Source organism: Urocitellus parryii, chromosome 9, assembly GCF_045843805.1.
Source record: "Urocitellus parryii isolate mUroPar1 chromosome 9, mUroPar1.hap1, whole genome shotgun sequence".
Classification (NCBI taxonomy): Eukaryota; Metazoa; Chordata; class Mammalia; order Rodentia; family Sciuridae; genus Urocitellus; species Urocitellus parryii.
The window spans coordinates 15,171,592-15,187,843 of NC_135539.1; the positions used below are offsets into that span (position 1 = coordinate 15,171,592).

Consider the following 16,252-nt stretch of genomic DNA (forward strand, 5'->3'; position numbering starts at 1 on the left):
CTTCAGCTCTCTCTGTGGGAGGGAGCAGCTCCTCTGGAAGTTCCTGAGGTTCTGAAAGAGCTAGGTCCACCAGGAACCCTGAGGATCTCTGATTTCCACCTGGAGTTCTCCTCCCTCCTGAGGGGTCTGTTGATAACCTGTGTGTCTTGAGACAGTTCTAGAATGTTCTGTCTTCTGTTCTTCTCCACAGGTGGACCACTTGTGGGCCTGCATGGCTCCGTAGAGGATGAAGCCCAACCCCACAGGCTCCTCCCCAGAGACCTGCAAAGCTGCAGGCCAGGACCAGAAGACCTGCCCTGTCTGCCAGGCCAGGGGAGGGGTCTCAGGTCCAGGGCCTGGCGTAGGACCCAGTGCTGTCGCAGGGCCTGGACCAGGGCCTGGTGTGGTTCTAGGGCCTGGGCCAAGAGCTGGTGCTGCTCAAGGGCCCAGTGTGGTTCCAGGGCCTGGGCCGGGAGCTGGTGCTATTCTGAGACCTGGCCCAGGAACTGGGTCAGGACCTGGGCCAGGAACTTCACCGTCACCAGGGACTGGGCCCCGACGGGGGTCAACAACCCCAGCACCAGCACCGCAGCCGAAGACTCAGTCCAAACCCACTCCGGCGCCCAGGCAGAAGGTTCTGGTGACAGGAGGAGGAGGCTACCTGGGCTTTAGCCTGGGTTCCAGCCTGGCTAAGAGTGGCACTTCTGTCATCCTGCTTGATCTACGCAGACCCCAGTGGGACCTGCCCCCAAGGACTGAGTTCATCCAGGTGCAAGGACGGGGTTCTCGGGGGACCTGTGATGGTGGTGGTGGGAACGGTGCCTGTTGTGAAACCCGGGTTGGGTTTGAGGTCCCAGGCCCTGGAGCCAGACCGTCTGAACTCCTGCTCCACCTCTTACCTCCCAGCTGGGCAGCGGTGGTCACAAGGCTCCACATCCCTGAACCTCGGTGTCCTCATCAACAGAAAGGGGACAATAATAATATCTATTTCACAAGGGTCTCAGGGGGTCGATGAGATAGTGTGTGAGAAATGCCCAGCGCAGCCCCTGGGACCCTGATGAATGGGGACCAGAGATCAAGAGGGTGAACTGTGGAGTCAGGTAGTAAACCCTGCTCCACAGTCTTTCCTGACCCTGAAGATGCTTGGCTGGGGCTGGGCCAGGGGTGGGCTCTGGGACCTGGAAATATGCAGAGTTATTATTTCAGTTGTCCTTGGACTTGAACCTCCTACCCCTACTCCTTCTTCTCTGTTTTAGGCTGATGTCCGAGATGAGGAAGCCCTGCACCGTGCCTTGGAAGGGGTGGACTGTGTCTTCCACGTGGCCTCCTATGGAATGTCTGGTGCTGAGAGGGTGAGGCCCTGTCATTCATACCTGGGGTTAGACAGAGTGGGGTTCCAATCTTGCTCTGCCCTCCAGACCCACTGGTGCCCATGTATGCCTGTAGCCTGTCACCTCCTCCAGGAAGGATTTGGGTATTCCCCACCTGCATTCTACATCCACCATACCGAATACTAGTTCTGCCACTTTCTAGCTATGTGACCTGGAGGAAGTTAACCTCTCTGAGCCTTTCTTTGCTCACCTGGAAAGTGAGGACATTACTACTACTTATGTTAGAACCCATGTGACAGTATCTACCAAAACATACATACACCCTTTAATCAGAAATTATACTTATTTGTATATTGATGACATTGCTTTTAATAACAAAACGCTGGAGATAGCCCATCTGTTGGGGACTATTTCAATAAACAGTCTTCGGGCTGCGGTTGTAGTGTAGTGGTAGAGCACTTGCCTAGCACATGTGAGGCACTGGCTTTGATTCTCAGCACCACATTTAAATAAATAAAATAAAGGTCCATTGACAATTAAGAAATTTTTTTTAAATATTTATTTTTTATTTTTCGGTGGACACACAACATTTTTATCTTATTCGTATGTGGTGCTGAAGATCAAACCCAACGCCTCACCAATGCCAGGCGAGCACGCTACTGCTTGAGCCACATCCCCAGCCTGTGAAATATTTTTTAAAAAATATTTATATAAATAAATAAATAAACTGTTTTGAATCCACACAGTGAAATTCCACACAGCCATTAGAAAAAAAATGAGGTGATTCAGAATGTGTTCATAACAGAACAATCTCCAAGGTGTAAAACAGTGTTTGATATCTTGTTGGCTTTAAAAAAAAATGCTAGGATAAATGTTTATTTAAAGGCGCAGGCATATATGCTGATATTTAAACAAAGATTGTAAACATACACAAAATTATTAATAACAGTTACCTCTGGAGAGGGAAAAGGAAGACTTGGAATCAGGAATGGGAGGTAACTTCCTCTTCATTATACTGCTTGAAGTATCTTTGTTGCTTTTTTTTTTTTTTTTTTAAGAGCTGGGATGGAACTCAGAGCCTCACACATAATAGGCAATTCCACTGAGCCACACCCCCAGCATTATTTGAATTTTTTGAGGGGACTGAGGGGACTGGGGATTGAACTCAAGGGCACTTGGCCACTGAGCCCCATCCCCAGCCCCATTTTGTATTTTATTGAGAGACAGGGTCTCAAACTGAGTTGCTTTAGTGCCTCACTGTTGCTGGGGCTGGCTTTGAACTTGCGATCCTCCTGCCTCAGCCTCCTGCATCACTGGGATTACAGGAGTACACCACCGTGCCCAGTCAAGAAGAAAAATAGTCTTGAAATAAATCTGGAACCCACCCCTTGATGGTTTTATCAGGATTAAACGAGATTGAGGATTGTAGAGCTCTTGCCCTGTCCCTGGGGCCTAGGGAGCTGCTATGCAGAGTTTGTTCTGGGTGTTTCCACCCCAGTGTAACTACGATGGACAGTATTCCTATGTCATTTTACAGAGGAGGAAACTGAGACTTTGGAAGCACAAAAAGAATCCAGCATATTTTGGGTCACTCTTCTGTGGCCAGCCCTGTGCCAGCCACCACCCCCTGCCAAGGGTCTTACTTAATCCCAGTGACCACTAAAGGGTCAACCCTCACTTTACAGATGAGAGAGCTGAGGGCCGAATGGGGACAGAACCTCCCCCTGGCCATGGGGAGGTGGTGCAGATCTGGGCACCCACACCCCCATGGGCCTCCCAGGACCCCTGCCCACAGTGGTGGGGTGCCCACCAGACTTTCTGCTGCCCCTCTCCCCTGCTTGACCCTAAGGGCAGCCTCTGGCCTCAGGGACAAGACAGGGGACAGTACCATGACTTCCCACCCCTGTCTTGTCTTTTAGCTGCAAAAAGAACAGATTGAATCTATAAATGTCGGAGGCACCAAACTAGTGATTGATGGTAGGCTGTGTGCCCACTGTGCTCTCCTTCTCTTCCATCCCTGCCACAGGCCCAGCTGTGGGGGACAGGGTCGGGGGACAGAGGCATGACCCTCCCGGCCTGGCCCTGCCTGCCCAGCGAGGGCCTGTGGGCAGCACGTCCTTCCTGTGTGCAGACCTTTCGGGGACCTGCATGGGGATTGTCAGTGTGGCAGGGAACGTGGGGGCGGGGGAGGGCCGTGAGACCAGTCGCTGAATCCCCTAATGGAAGACCCACCCCTGAGCCCTTGGGGCCTGTCCTGCACCTTGACTTTCTCTCTCGTTCTGGAATGTCTTTTTTTTCTCTGTCCCCGCTGAGTGAGACTTTCATCTGTCCTGTCCCTGGCAGGGTGGCTCAGGGGCCAAAGCCACCCTGGAAGGAAGTGGGCCTGGCCCCCAAGGGGCCCATGGAGCCAGGCTTCAACCCACCCCAAGTTGGGGGAGACCTTCCCTCCTGAGCTGCTCTGGATTATGGGAGGGTCTGGGGGTCGGGGTGTGTGTTGAAGACGGGGGAAGAGACCAGAGGATTGGATTTGCCTGTGGGTGTGCTCACACTCAGCCCTGGGTGCGCACGTGTCAATCACTGCAGTCTGTGTCCGCCGGAGGGTTCCGAGGCTCATCTACACCAGCACCGTCAACGTGGCATTCGGCGGGAAACCCATAGAGCAGGGCCATGAGGACTCGGTGCCATACTTCCCCCTGGACCAGGTACTGACCTCCAGAAGGGGAGGGTGGGACCAGGGTGAGGCCCAGCAGGAAGGGATACCCCAAACTGGGGGGCACAGGTCTGATCCGATTTTAGTTTGTCAAGTTGAAGGGGTTGTGAAAGTCCTCTGGCTTTGAGCCCCCAGCTCCTTTCGACCTGTGTGACCCTGAGCAAGTGGCTTCACCACTCTGAACCTCTGTTTCTTCATCTGACAAATGATTACCAGGGGGTCATGGAAGGCAGGAAATGAGATAATGGGTGTGAAAACATCACGGGACACTAAAGGATAACATAAGTAACTCCTCCAATGAGTGACCAGCACCAGTGAGTGGCACAGGGCAGACATAGGGAGCTGGCAGGAGCCTCCCTGAGTCGAGGTGCCCTGGTTGTCTTACTACCTTGCATCCAGTGCACCTCTGTTCCTGTGACTCTGGAAGGAGATGCCCTGTCCTCCCACCCAGAGGGAGAGAGAGGCAGTGGGGCTCAGGGTTGGCCATCTCCCAGATGCACACCTTCCCATTTGAAAGGCAAGGTGTAGCCTTGGGCTGGGCCAGGCTGGCCGGGCATTGCCAGTAGCGTTGCTGACCCCCATCTTGTGGCTGTGTTCTCCTTGTCCCCCGGCAGCACATAGACCACTACTCCCGAACCAAAGCCATCGCCGACCAGTTGACCCTCATGGCCAACGGGACTCCTCTCCCAGGTGAGCACCAGGGGCCTTCTCTGAAATGCCCATGTGATTGTGGCTTCTAGCTGACACGTGTCTGGACCTGCCTTCCTTCCAAGGGACAGTCCCCAAGGTTTCAGCTTTTCATCATTCAGAGCATCCTGAGCACCTGCTATGTTTCACCTGCAGCAAGGCAGTCTCAAAAGAGTCTGGTCCAGCCTCTGCCCATCTGGTGGGGAAGAGGCTGGGGCTCACCCAAGGTTGAAGTCTCTTTCTTGTCTCACAGGAGTGGATCCAGGCGTGGGGATCCTCTTTAGATAAAAGGGTACAACCAATTAAATAGAGAATGAGCTGAGCCCTGTGGAAGGGTGGTACAAACGAAGAACCTGAAAGTCTAACCTTCAATAGCTTTCCAGAAAAATCTGCCTCTGCTACCTCACTGCATTCTCTCTTCTGGTTATAGAGAAATAATAACAGAATGTGAACAGTCCACATTTATTGAGTGCTTACTACACACCAGGTCCTCTGTTGCATGCTAATCTTATATGCAAAAAGCTCTTAAAGCTTTCTGAAATTCAGAAACAGAAGAGAATCAGATAGCTTGGTTTCCCTTTATGATCAAAATCATCTAAACTTGGGAGCCAAGCCGGTGTAGAGAGCAAGGGATATTTGAAATCATTAGTTCTAGTTTAGAGGTGAGAAAACCGAGACCGAATAACTGGCTTCACTCAAGGTCACTCCATTGTGAAGTTGTTGAGGTGGAATTTGAACCCCAGGGGAGTCTCTGCCAGAGCCTGGGGTTTAACCACTGTACTGCACATGAGGCACAGAAGAGCAGGTCTCTAAAGCCCAGGCATGTTTTTCTAAAATGTTCCCCAGCCCCTGATACCCTGGGCCAGCCAGGCGTCCACCTCTGATCCCAGTGGGAACATCCAGTGGTCTAACCCCTTGTGGTTGAATTCTCTTCTCTACCTGGGGCCTCCCCACTCCAACCACAGCCTGCATGCCAGACACCTAATCCTCCGGCTGAGAATAATTTATATGCATCCACAGCTTTCCATGGTCAGGAGAGTCATGGATACCCTGGGCCCGGCCCCTCTGTGACGTGGTTGCCCAGTGCCCCACTGGCCACTGTCAGATGCAACCTGACCTCCCTCCACCATGCCCCGAGTTTAAACTTAGCTGCAGGTTGTTTACAGGGCAGCTCACCTGACACCTGCCTTCCAGGAGTCCAGCCATATTCACCCCAGATGATTTCCACTTCCTACTACCCAAGCTGGTCGCTGGGACTGTCCCTCTAAATTGGCACAGAGGACCCTGTGACATTGACATTGATGCTGAGTCTGAGATCTAGATCCCAGCTCAGCATCAATGAAGTTGTGTCCTCCTGTCTCTGGGCATGTGAGTGTCCTATGGCTACCACAAATTTGGAGTCTTAAAACAACAGAAATTTCTTCTGGAGTCATCTGGAGGCCAAGATCTTGAAATCAAGGTGTGAGCTGGGCCACCTCCCTCTGAAGGCTCTAGGGGAGAATCCTTCCATGTCTCCTCCCGTTTCTGGTGGTCCTGGGCATTCCGTGGTTTGTGGCTGCTGAATTCCTGCCCAGGTTGGACATGGTGGCACACACCTGTAATTCCAGCAACTCAGGAGCCTGAGACAGGAGGATCGCAAGTTCAAGGCCAGCCTCAGCACCTTAGTGAGGCCCAAGGCAACTTAGTGAGAACCTTTCTCAAAAAAAATAAATAAAAGAAATTAAAAGGGCTGGGTTATAGGTTAGTGGTAAAGCACCCCTGGATTCAATGGCTAGTATCAAAAAGGAAATTTTAGTTACAACAATAACTTTGAATAAACCTCACAAAACATTTTTTAAAAAAGGGGGAAAAAAATCCAACTCCAGCTCTGCCTTTGTCTTTACCTGCTTCCTCTTCTCTGGGCATCTCTCTCTCTCTCTCTCTCTCTCTCTCTCTCTCTCTCTCTCTCTCTCTTTATGTGGTACTGAGGATCAAACCCAGGGCCTTGTGTATGCAAGGCAAGCGCTCTACCACTGAGCCACAACCCCAGCCCCTCTGAGGATCTCTTATAAGGACTTTTGTCATTGAATTTAGGGCCCAGCTACATAATACAGGATGATCTAAAGATCCAGATTACAACTACAAAGACCTTCTTTCCACATAGGGTCACATCTGCAGGTTCTGGAATATGGATGTCTTTTTTGGGGGGAGCCACCATTTCACCTGCCATTCTGGGCCTCAGGGTCAAGTGAGGACGTTGGGGGATGTGGCAGTCAGGTGTTGAGTTGATGCAGAGACACCAGCCCTGGCTCACGTGTGGAGAAAGGGAACTTAGGTTGGAAGAATGTGGCAAAGCTTCTAGAAAATAGATTTCCAGAAAAATGGCCAAAAGGTCTCGGAAAGGACAGAGTTGGGGCAGTTCAAGGACCTGGGTGGCAGGAACTGATGACCAGTCTCTTTAGGGTGGGCCTTCTAGGATTTGGGTCTTGGTAACAATGATGCTCAGTGTTGCTTTTTAGGTGAAAGAGTCCCATGGCTACCATCTAAATGGCTAGCCCCCAAGACCTTGCAGAGAGAGTCTCCCCACAGGAGGGTGGGCTGCCAGTGGTAGAGGGTGGTCTACACCAGAGAAGGCCCAGGAGGTGTAGACAGCACGGTGCTTCCCTTGCCTGATGGGATGCTCCTCCCCAGTCTCCTGACCACCCACCCCTGTGTCCTAGGAGGGGGTATTCTTCGGACCTGTGTGCTGCGGCCCCCAGGGATCTACGGCCCTGAAGAGCAGAGGCACCTACCCCGAGTGGCGGTATGTCACCCCAGACTTCCAGGACCCCAGGCAGAGGGAGCCAGGTTGATGAGCAACAATGACGGGGCCTCCCTGTCTGTGGTCACCATATTGAGCTGAAGGTAGAGGGTCCGGAGCCTAGGACCCTCAGATGCCCATGACCCCAGCAGTTCATGGGCCCCTCAGCCTTACCAGGAGCAGAGCCGTCACGTATGCCAGACAGGCCGAGGCGTGGGTTGGGAAGACAGAGGGGAGCCTGTTGCCCCCGCTCACACATGGGTCCCCGAGGGCTGGGTGGGTCCTCTCACACTAGCAAGCAAGGGTCAGGCTACAGAAAACCTTCTCTGGAAAAGGCTAGGTACAGGGCATAGAGCCACAAGGTCCTGTCCTCCCATAGCTCACAGCCTGGTTAGAGCGACACATACCATGTTTACAGCCTCAGCCTGGTGAGCGCTGGGCACAGGGACACGAAAAGAGGAGCCTGGCGAGGGGTCCTGGAGGGCTTCCTGGAGGGATTAATGGGAGGAGTGGGGTGGCAGGGAGAAGGTAGACCAGGTAGAGGAGGCAGCTCAGACACACACTGAGAGAGGAGAAAGGTCCTGGCCAACGTGGGAAGCACCAAGAGGTTCCTGTGGTGAGTCTCATCTGGGAGTGGAAGGCCCTGGGGGAAACGGGGGCCACCAGAGGTGACACTGCAGTCTGCGGTTTTAGAACATGCCTCCGCGGGGGCCTTAGGTCTGTTTTCTGTTTCTTAAGTTGACCAGGTTCTTGGGGGATGTCAGGTCAACCCCAGTGACTCCTTCCCGCCTCCCTTCAGTTATTCATTCAACAAATATTTATTGAATTCCTACTATGTGCTCGGGAGGCTCTAGATTTTGAGACAGATCAGTGAACAAAGCAGAGGACTCCCGCGCTGTGGGCTTCTGTTCTCGCACAGGAGGCGGATGATAAGCCACAGTCATCGGTAGGAGGCAAAGTCGCCGGGGCCTGACCAGGAAGGGCTTCTTGGCCATCTGTCAGGACACCAGCTTTCAGTGACAAGCTGGACACCCAGGGTGATTCCAGCCAGGAGAGACATGGTCTGCCTGGGGAATAAATGGGCCCCCCACTGTGTGGGATCAGCTGAGGGTCAGGAAGCTGTGGTCAGTGTCCAGGTGGGAGATGAGGGCAGCAGTCAGGGTCACAAATGGCCGGAATCTGGGTAAATCCTAAGAGCAGGGCCACCTGGACTTGCCAATGGGTCAGAGGTGTGGTGTGACAGAAGGCGGGGACATCAAAGGTGGTGCCAGGGCGGCATGTCCCCAGCTGAGTGGCGTTGGCGGTGCAAAGGGCTTGGCCTGAAGCCAGACAGTTGGGACCGTGGGTAGGCATCAGAGGGAATGTAAAGCCACCCCAGACTGAGTCCCTGTGTTTACTGCCCCCTCACCCTGTGCCAGGGCCACATCAAGAGGAGGCTGTTGATGTTCCGATTTGGGGACCGCAGGACACGGATGAACTGGGTCCACGTCCGCAATCTGGTGCAGGCTCACATGCTGGCAGCAGAGGCCCTCACGGCGGCCAAGGGCTACGTGGCCGTGAGTCTCTGATGTCCCACAGGCTGCAGGCAGGGGTTCCCCAGGGTTGCTGGGTCCTCAGAGGGCATTATTACCTCTTCACAAAGATCCTGTGAGGCTGGCGTTGATTCCAAAATGACAGCCACCCAAGGCATAGCATTTTGCAAATAGTGTCACATTGGGTCTTCACAGCAGCCCAAGAGGGAGACTTCATTAGTTTCTCCCTGTTTCTCAGGTAAAGTAAGGTACAGAGAGGTTAGGTGACTGCATTGGGATCCCATAGTATGGTGGCCCCAGAATTCACAGGCAGTGGCTCAGGTCTGTCCCTGGGCCTGGGGGGCTGCTCAAGATAATGAGGGGATTAGAGCAGCTGCTGAGAGCCATTGGAAAGGGTGGGGTCAGCAGATAGGCAGATGCCTGACTGTCCCCCTCCCTGTGTCCCCCTCAGAGCGGGCAGGCCTACTACATCAATGACGGGGAAAGCGTCAACCTCTTTGAGTGGATGGCACCCCTGGTAGGTACCAAGCACCACCCGATCCTGGAGTAGGTACCTGCAATCCTGTCGTCTCTCCCTGTCAACTCTCCTGCTTCCAAAAAATCAGATTTCATATTACAAACCAGCTCTGGCAACACGGTCCCCTGCGCCAGATGGGAACTGGCTGCAGCTGAGCTGTGGCCGCCCCTGGGTAAGGCCATGTATTTACCCAGCTTGTCACAGCTCCTTCCTGACTTGCCTCCTGATTCACGATGGCTTCGAGCCCTGTGGAGTTTTATATTTTGTGGTGCTGGGGATGAAACAAAAGCAGGGGCCTTGCACAGGCTAGGCAAGTGCTCTGCTGCTGAGCCACAGCCACAGCCCTTTTTAATATTTTATTTAGAGACAGGGTCTCACTAAATTGCTTAGGGCCTCACTAAGTTGCTGAAGCTGGCCTTGAACTTGTGATCTTCCAGCTTCTGTGATTACAGACGTGTGCCACTGGGCCTAGCTCATTCCATTTTATTGCCAAAATACTGCATCTGTGGCTAGACCGCATGCTGTTTTGGCCCTTCATCAGTTGATAGAGATTTGGGTTCCTCCACTTTTGAGCTGTTATGAATAGAACAAAGAACATTTGTATGCATTTTTGTTATGTTTTCATACATACCTAGGAATGGATCTGCCAGGTTATATGGAAACATGTTTAGCCTTTTGTAGAGGAACTGCCAGATGGGTTTCCAAAGGGGCCACATTATTTTCCATTTCTCCAACAGCATAAGAGGGCTCCAATTTCTCTGCATCCCGCTCGCCTTGTTTTGGTCTCTCTGACTTGGAGAGTTGTTACACAATTCATCCATGGCCAGCCAGGATGGCTGTCCTGGAGATTTCATTAGATTTTAGTAGATCCTTCAGAACTGTCCTGCCATCTTCCACACATTTGCTGGGTCTTCCCCCCCCCACCACCACCCACTTTAACAGATAAATCGATTCTAGAAAAATCGATTTTACTTCAGTACCTGGGAGTGTCTTCAGGCGTGGGCAGATGTAAATAATAATTAAATAATGTGAATGAGCCCAGGTTCAAACTCATCCCATGCATTCAACTCATGCCATGAGTCACCCAGACCAAGGAGAGATTTCATTTCAAGACTGGTGCAGGCATGGGGCTGGCTGTGGGTTGGTGGGGTCTTCTGTGGGCCCCAGGGTAGGAGGAGCAGGTGGACAACCTATCTCATCTCAGGCCATGTTCCCTTGCAGTTTGAGAAGCTGGGGTACCACCAGCCATGGATCCAGTTGCCTACTTCCTGGGTTTACCTGGCAGGTAAGGAGAGGAAAGTGTATGAAGGCCTCCATGGGCCAGGTGCACGTGCGAGTGCTTTACCTTATTTGAAATTCAGGACCAGGACTAAGATAAAGGAGTATGGTGTGGAGGTATCAAGGGCCCAAAACTTAAAGAGGCCGAGCAGGTGAGCCAAGCCCTACCCTGCCCTTGAACATGTGGGCCCCATAGGCACCTCACTTCCCTTATCATGGGCCTGGGCCTGTTTACACCCTAACCCACTTACAAGGCCTAGGCACGGCTGGCTCCCTACAGCCCATGCTGGGGAGACACGCCAGACAAGGGGAGAGGGAGCCCTGGAGTTGCCCTCTCCCCAAGGTCACCTTGAAGTTGGGGTTGCTTTGGGACACATGGAACTTCCTTTTGACCCTAGATTCTCCTGCTTATCCTGAAGGTCAGCCCCTGCTCCCATGCCCCTCTCCACAGTGTTCTGGCTTCTGTGCCCTTTGCTGGCCTCTTTCCATCTGGAATGTAGAGCAGACATCGGGCACGGAGTGATCAGCCCAAGGGGACAGGTAGCCCTCAAGTCACAAATGGCTGTGTTCCTGACCCACCTTTGGTGGAATCTGCTATATTTTAAACGAACCACATTTGCAAACGCGCCCTCCTGGGCACACCCACGCACAGGGTGACTTCTCATGTGCAGTGTTGCCACAGTGATTGACACTGCTGACCGCCCCCCTGGGACTCTGAACAGAAAAATACTCTAGGCAAACCTTAGACCAGTGATGTCAGGATCAGCGGGAAGCAGGTGGGAGGGAAATGGCAGTATATCTTTTTTTGTGTTTGTGCCAGGGATTGAACCCAGGGATGCTCAACCCAGAGCCACATCCCCAGCCCATAGCAGTACTTCTTAAAGTGGCCCACTGCACTGCTCTCAAGAGAATAGGAGAGCAATTCTAGAGAGGACTTCAAGTCGGCTCACATTTACCTAAAACCTCTTTTTCCAAATTTTTTTTTAAGTTGTAGACGGACACAATATATTTATTTATTTATTTATTTATTTATTTATTTATTTATAAGTGATGCCCACCTGTGCGAGGTGAGCGCTCTACCACTGCGCCCCAGCCCCAAACCTCTGTCCTTAATATTACTGCCATAGCAGGTTTATTTGTGACTTGGCCCCCAGCTACGAAGGTACCCCAGCATGTGCTGCTAATTGAAAGGAATCCAATGACTTTTGCAAAAGGGACCCTGAGCAAAGCAAAAAATTTCCCCCATTGATAGGTCTCTGAGGGCCTCCTGAAGTTTGCACTGATGGAGGCCCTTGTCCCTGGCCCCTCTCCCCACAGCCACCGTGATGGAGTTCCTGCACCTGATCCTTCGGCCCATCTGCAGTGTCCCCCCTCTGCTCACTCGCAGTGAGGTAAGTGGGCTGCTAACAGGGAAGCTATGGCCCTTGAACCTCCTCTTCCCCTCACCCCCACACATCCTCACTGCCGCCTCATCCTGGACAGCACAGCTGGATACTTGGCTAAGGTCTCAGAACCTTCTGTTTAGTCTCAGGTTTGGTCCAGGACCTGTATAATCATCCCAGTCACAGCTTTGGTTGTGCCCTCCTGGTGCAAGCCAGTCCTGCATGCCTTATTTCACTCATACGCAACTTAGCTTTCCAGACAGACTGGAGGAGCCCAAAAGCAAGCTCCGTGACATTCAGGCTTTTGAACACCACCAACCCCATCATCAGCTCTCAATACATGTGCACAGGCACACATCCACATGCACACACACACAAAAGACCTGGTGGGCCCAGCCTCAGTTCATGCTTACTGGATAATAAGTATAGACCTACTGTGTACAGAATACTTATAGTAATGATGATGCAGGTCGTTTGGTTTTGTGCTACTAGAGATTGAACCCAAGGTACTCTACCACTGAGCTACACCCCCAGCCCTTTTTATTTATTTTAAGATAGGGCCTTGCTAAGTGGCCAAGGCTGAGCTAGAACTTGTGATCCTCCCACTTCTACCTCCCTGAATTTCTGGGATTACAGGCGAGTGTCACAGCACCCAACAAAGATACAGTTTTATATTTGCTTGGCACATATAGCTTAAAAGAGAGGCTATTTTAATTCAGATTGCAAACAGTAGCACAACAGCTGGTGTTTGGGGTTATTTGCAAAAAACCCTTCAGTCCACCGTCCCCTTTGATGCTCTCTGATGCCCTGCTAAATTAGGAAAGGCAAATGGTTATGTTCGCTACTCATAAGACACTGAGCATCAATAGAGAAATTAGTGGCTTGCCCAAGGTCACACCCTACTGGAATTGACTGGACTTCAGGTCTAGAGCTTTCTGACCCAAGAGTTGAGAGGAGAGAGTTACCTACCTATAATTTCTCCTTTGAACCCTCCAGACCAGCAGAGAGAATGATAGTGACCATCTATTGTTGATGGTGAGAATGCTAGGCCCAGTCCCTTAATGACATTTCATTTTCACTGCTATGGTCAGTTGTAGATTCTGTTATGTCCATTTGCAGAGGAGGAAATGAGACACATAGTGAAATAACCTGCCCATGCTCACTCAAATAATATCGCTGGGATTCGAACCCAGACCTAAATAACTCCAGGCTTAATAGCTAGCTTGCCAGGTGCATCAGGAACCACACCTGGTAGTGCAAAAGAGCTGCCACGGTGCTACTGGATTGTGGTCAGGCAAAAACTTGGCCCCACTCCCTCCTGTCTAAATGGTAGATTTCCTTGTTCAGCTCAGGAGCAGAAGATCTCAGTTAGCTGGGGAAGTTTTTCAGCTGTGGTTTAGGCACCCTCTGCTGGCTAGTCTGTGACATACCAGTCAGCTTTCCAGTTTGATTTACAGCTTTTCATTTATCATTTATTGAGCACCTACTGTGTGCCAGCAATGGAAGCAAGAAGATGGTCCTTACCCCCAGAGATGTCACAGTCTAAAAAGGAAGACATCCTTATTATAAACCAGGCAGCTCCACACACTGTGATGACAGCTATCCAGAGAAATGATGAGGAATGCCGAGTATGCAAAAGGGACACCTAAGCCAGCTCTGAGGAAGTCAGGAATGAGGTCACCTTTAAGCCTGATCTCTGAGAATATTGTGTGCCAGGGCCTGTGTTAGTTCACAGCTATATCTCTATATAATAGGTAGTCAATAAATATGTTTGGAATATTAACTCAGCTAAAAATACGCTTACATCTGCACTCCCCAAATCCCTGAACTAACTGGTGCCCAAAAGAACAAGAGCTGGCCTCTCTCCCTGTTCCACGGAAGTGTCCAAGACCAGGGGCTTGACCCCAGAGACTATTGCAAGTGCCATGGGAGAATCAAGCAACTGGTGGACCCTTCCCCAATGTCCAGCTGAGAAACAAGAGAGGAAGAAATGAGACAGGTGAGAGGGCATCTCCAAACTAGTATGGCAGGGAAGAACATGGGCTAGATAGAATGTAGCTCTCCTGTGTGACCCTGGGCAAGTCATTTAAGCCCTCTCATCTTCAATTTTCAAATATGCCCAGAGGAGATGATACCATCTTAGAAGAGTAAATAAAATAAGGCATATAAAGGTTTGGGCCAGGGCAAGCACATGGTATGTTTCATGATACCTGTCATTATTACTCTTGAAGACTGTGGGCCCCAGTGGCAGGAAAAATGCAGATCAGACCTTAGAGAGTGATCACTTGTGCATAACTGAATTCCTGTCTTAGGAAGACACAGCTAATTAGCTGGGAGGGATTGAAGCCTGCAACTGAGGCCTCCTGCTCCACAGTTTCTTGAAGAAGTATTGTGTGTAGGGGGCGGTGCTGGGGATCAAACCCAGGGCCTTGTGCATGGGAGGCAAGCAGTCTACCAACTGTAGCTATATCCCCAGCTCATTGGAGAAGTTTTCCTGGCCACAGGCAGGGCATTCTGCTTCTGCCAAGAAGGCATCAAGGATCTCCTGAGATTCAGCACGGTGCTAGGCCGGGAAGGGAAGTGCAGAGGTGGGACATTTGCTTCTTAGGAACCAGGAATTAAATAGGGTGCCAATTCAGCTGGGCTCAAGGAAGAAATGCAGAAAAGGCATCCTGGAGGTGGCGCCCTCTAAGAAAATGGAGGCATCAGAGAGAAAGGAATCCCTGCTCATTGGGACACTGCAGAAGCAAGACGCAGCAGCCGGGTCCTTTAAAATCTCTATGTGATGGAGGTGCAATGCCTAAGTTCTCTTTTCCCTCTCCATAAACAATAAGGTCGAGGATGCTCGCCCTGTCCACTAGCCCTTGGCTGTCTCGCCTCTCCCGCAGGTGCTCAGCGTGGCAGTGACGCACACCTTCCAGATCGCCAAGGCCCGTGCTCAGTTGGGCTACTCTCCCGACAAGTTCAGCTTCGCCGACGCGGTGGAGCGGTACGTGCAGTCCACCACCCGGCAGCCCAGCGGCTCCACAACGCGGACGCTCCTGCGGCTGCTGCTCGGGCTGCTGCTTCTCCTGGGCCTGCTGGGCCTCGCCCTGCATTTCCTAGGCCTGCAGCCCGTGCAGGCGGCGGGGAGGCGCCTCTGACCGCTCGCCACTCTGGAGCGCCTGCTCAGTTCTGTCTGCCCGGTTCTCGGTGCTAGTACCCTCCCCTCCTGGCCCTCCGGATTTGGACCGGCCTCTGCGTTCTGACCCCGCCCCTTGGGCCTAGCCACGCCCCCATCAGCCTTCCGGGTTGTACTCGCCCCGCCCTCCGTGTTTGGGCACGCCCCCGCTCGGCCGCTCGCGCCCTAGCCACGCCCTTGACCCGCCCTCTGCGCCCTGGCCCCGCCTCTAGCTCCTCCCCCCGGCCTGGCCCAGTCTCTGAGAGTCCCAGCCTCAGCCTGCTCGGTCTTCCAGGCCTTCCCGGCCTTCCCACGCCTGCCCAGTCCCGGCCCGCCCCCTGGACACTTCCCTGCTCTGGCTCTGCCCAGTTTCTGGCCTCACCCCTTCGTTTGAGCCCATCCTTTGGTTTCTCCTTCTGAGACTGGATTGGCTCCTTCCTCCTGCGTCCATTCCTTCCCTGTTGTAATGCGGCCCTGACCCCGCCCACTCCCCTGGCTCCACCCCCTTTCCAGCCCCGCCTCCCGGACAGGGGTCTGTGGACCAGTACCCCTGGGTGGCGTCTGTGGAGTTTGCGTTTCCTGCAGCCATTTCCTGGGTTAGCGGATCGTCCACCCCTCTCCGGCTTCTTTGGGCATCTTCATAAGATATCGTTTCCGAATCTTGGGTTAAATCCATTTTAGTAACGTTGCGTTTGATCCCCCCCATTCAAAAGTCGTGGGTTCTCCCATTCACACAAACGAGCTGGAGCTTGGAGGGACAGAGACCCAGGCAGGCTTCTTTCTGCCCAGCCCAACTTGGCTTCTGGGGGTTCCCGGTTTATGCTTCTGGAGATGATTCAGCAAGGTAAACACAAGTTTCAATTCCAGATCGGACAGGATAAAAGAAACTTTGTCAAG

At 52.3% G+C, this 16,252-nt stretch overlaps 1 protein-coding gene across 1 annotated transcript; it reads left to right on the forward strand.

The window, feature by feature from the left end:
* The first annotated feature begins 226 nt into the window (after positions 1 to 226).
* On the forward strand, positions 227 to 15,338 carry Sdr42e2 (short chain dehydrogenase/reductase family 42E, member 2). The gene is made up of 12 exons (XM_026392161.1): positions 227 to 275; positions 558 to 748; positions 1,236 to 1,331; positions 3,230 to 3,287; positions 3,894 to 4,012; positions 4,635 to 4,710; positions 7,407 to 7,489; positions 8,905 to 9,042; positions 9,470 to 9,535; positions 10,757 to 10,820; positions 12,131 to 12,204; positions 15,084 to 15,338. The coding sequence occupies exons 1-12, from the start codon at positions 227 to 229 to the stop codon at positions 15,336 to 15,338; spliced, it is 1,269 nt and encodes a 422-aa protein (XP_026247946.1).
* Positions 15,339 to 16,252: the final 914 nt, after the last annotated feature.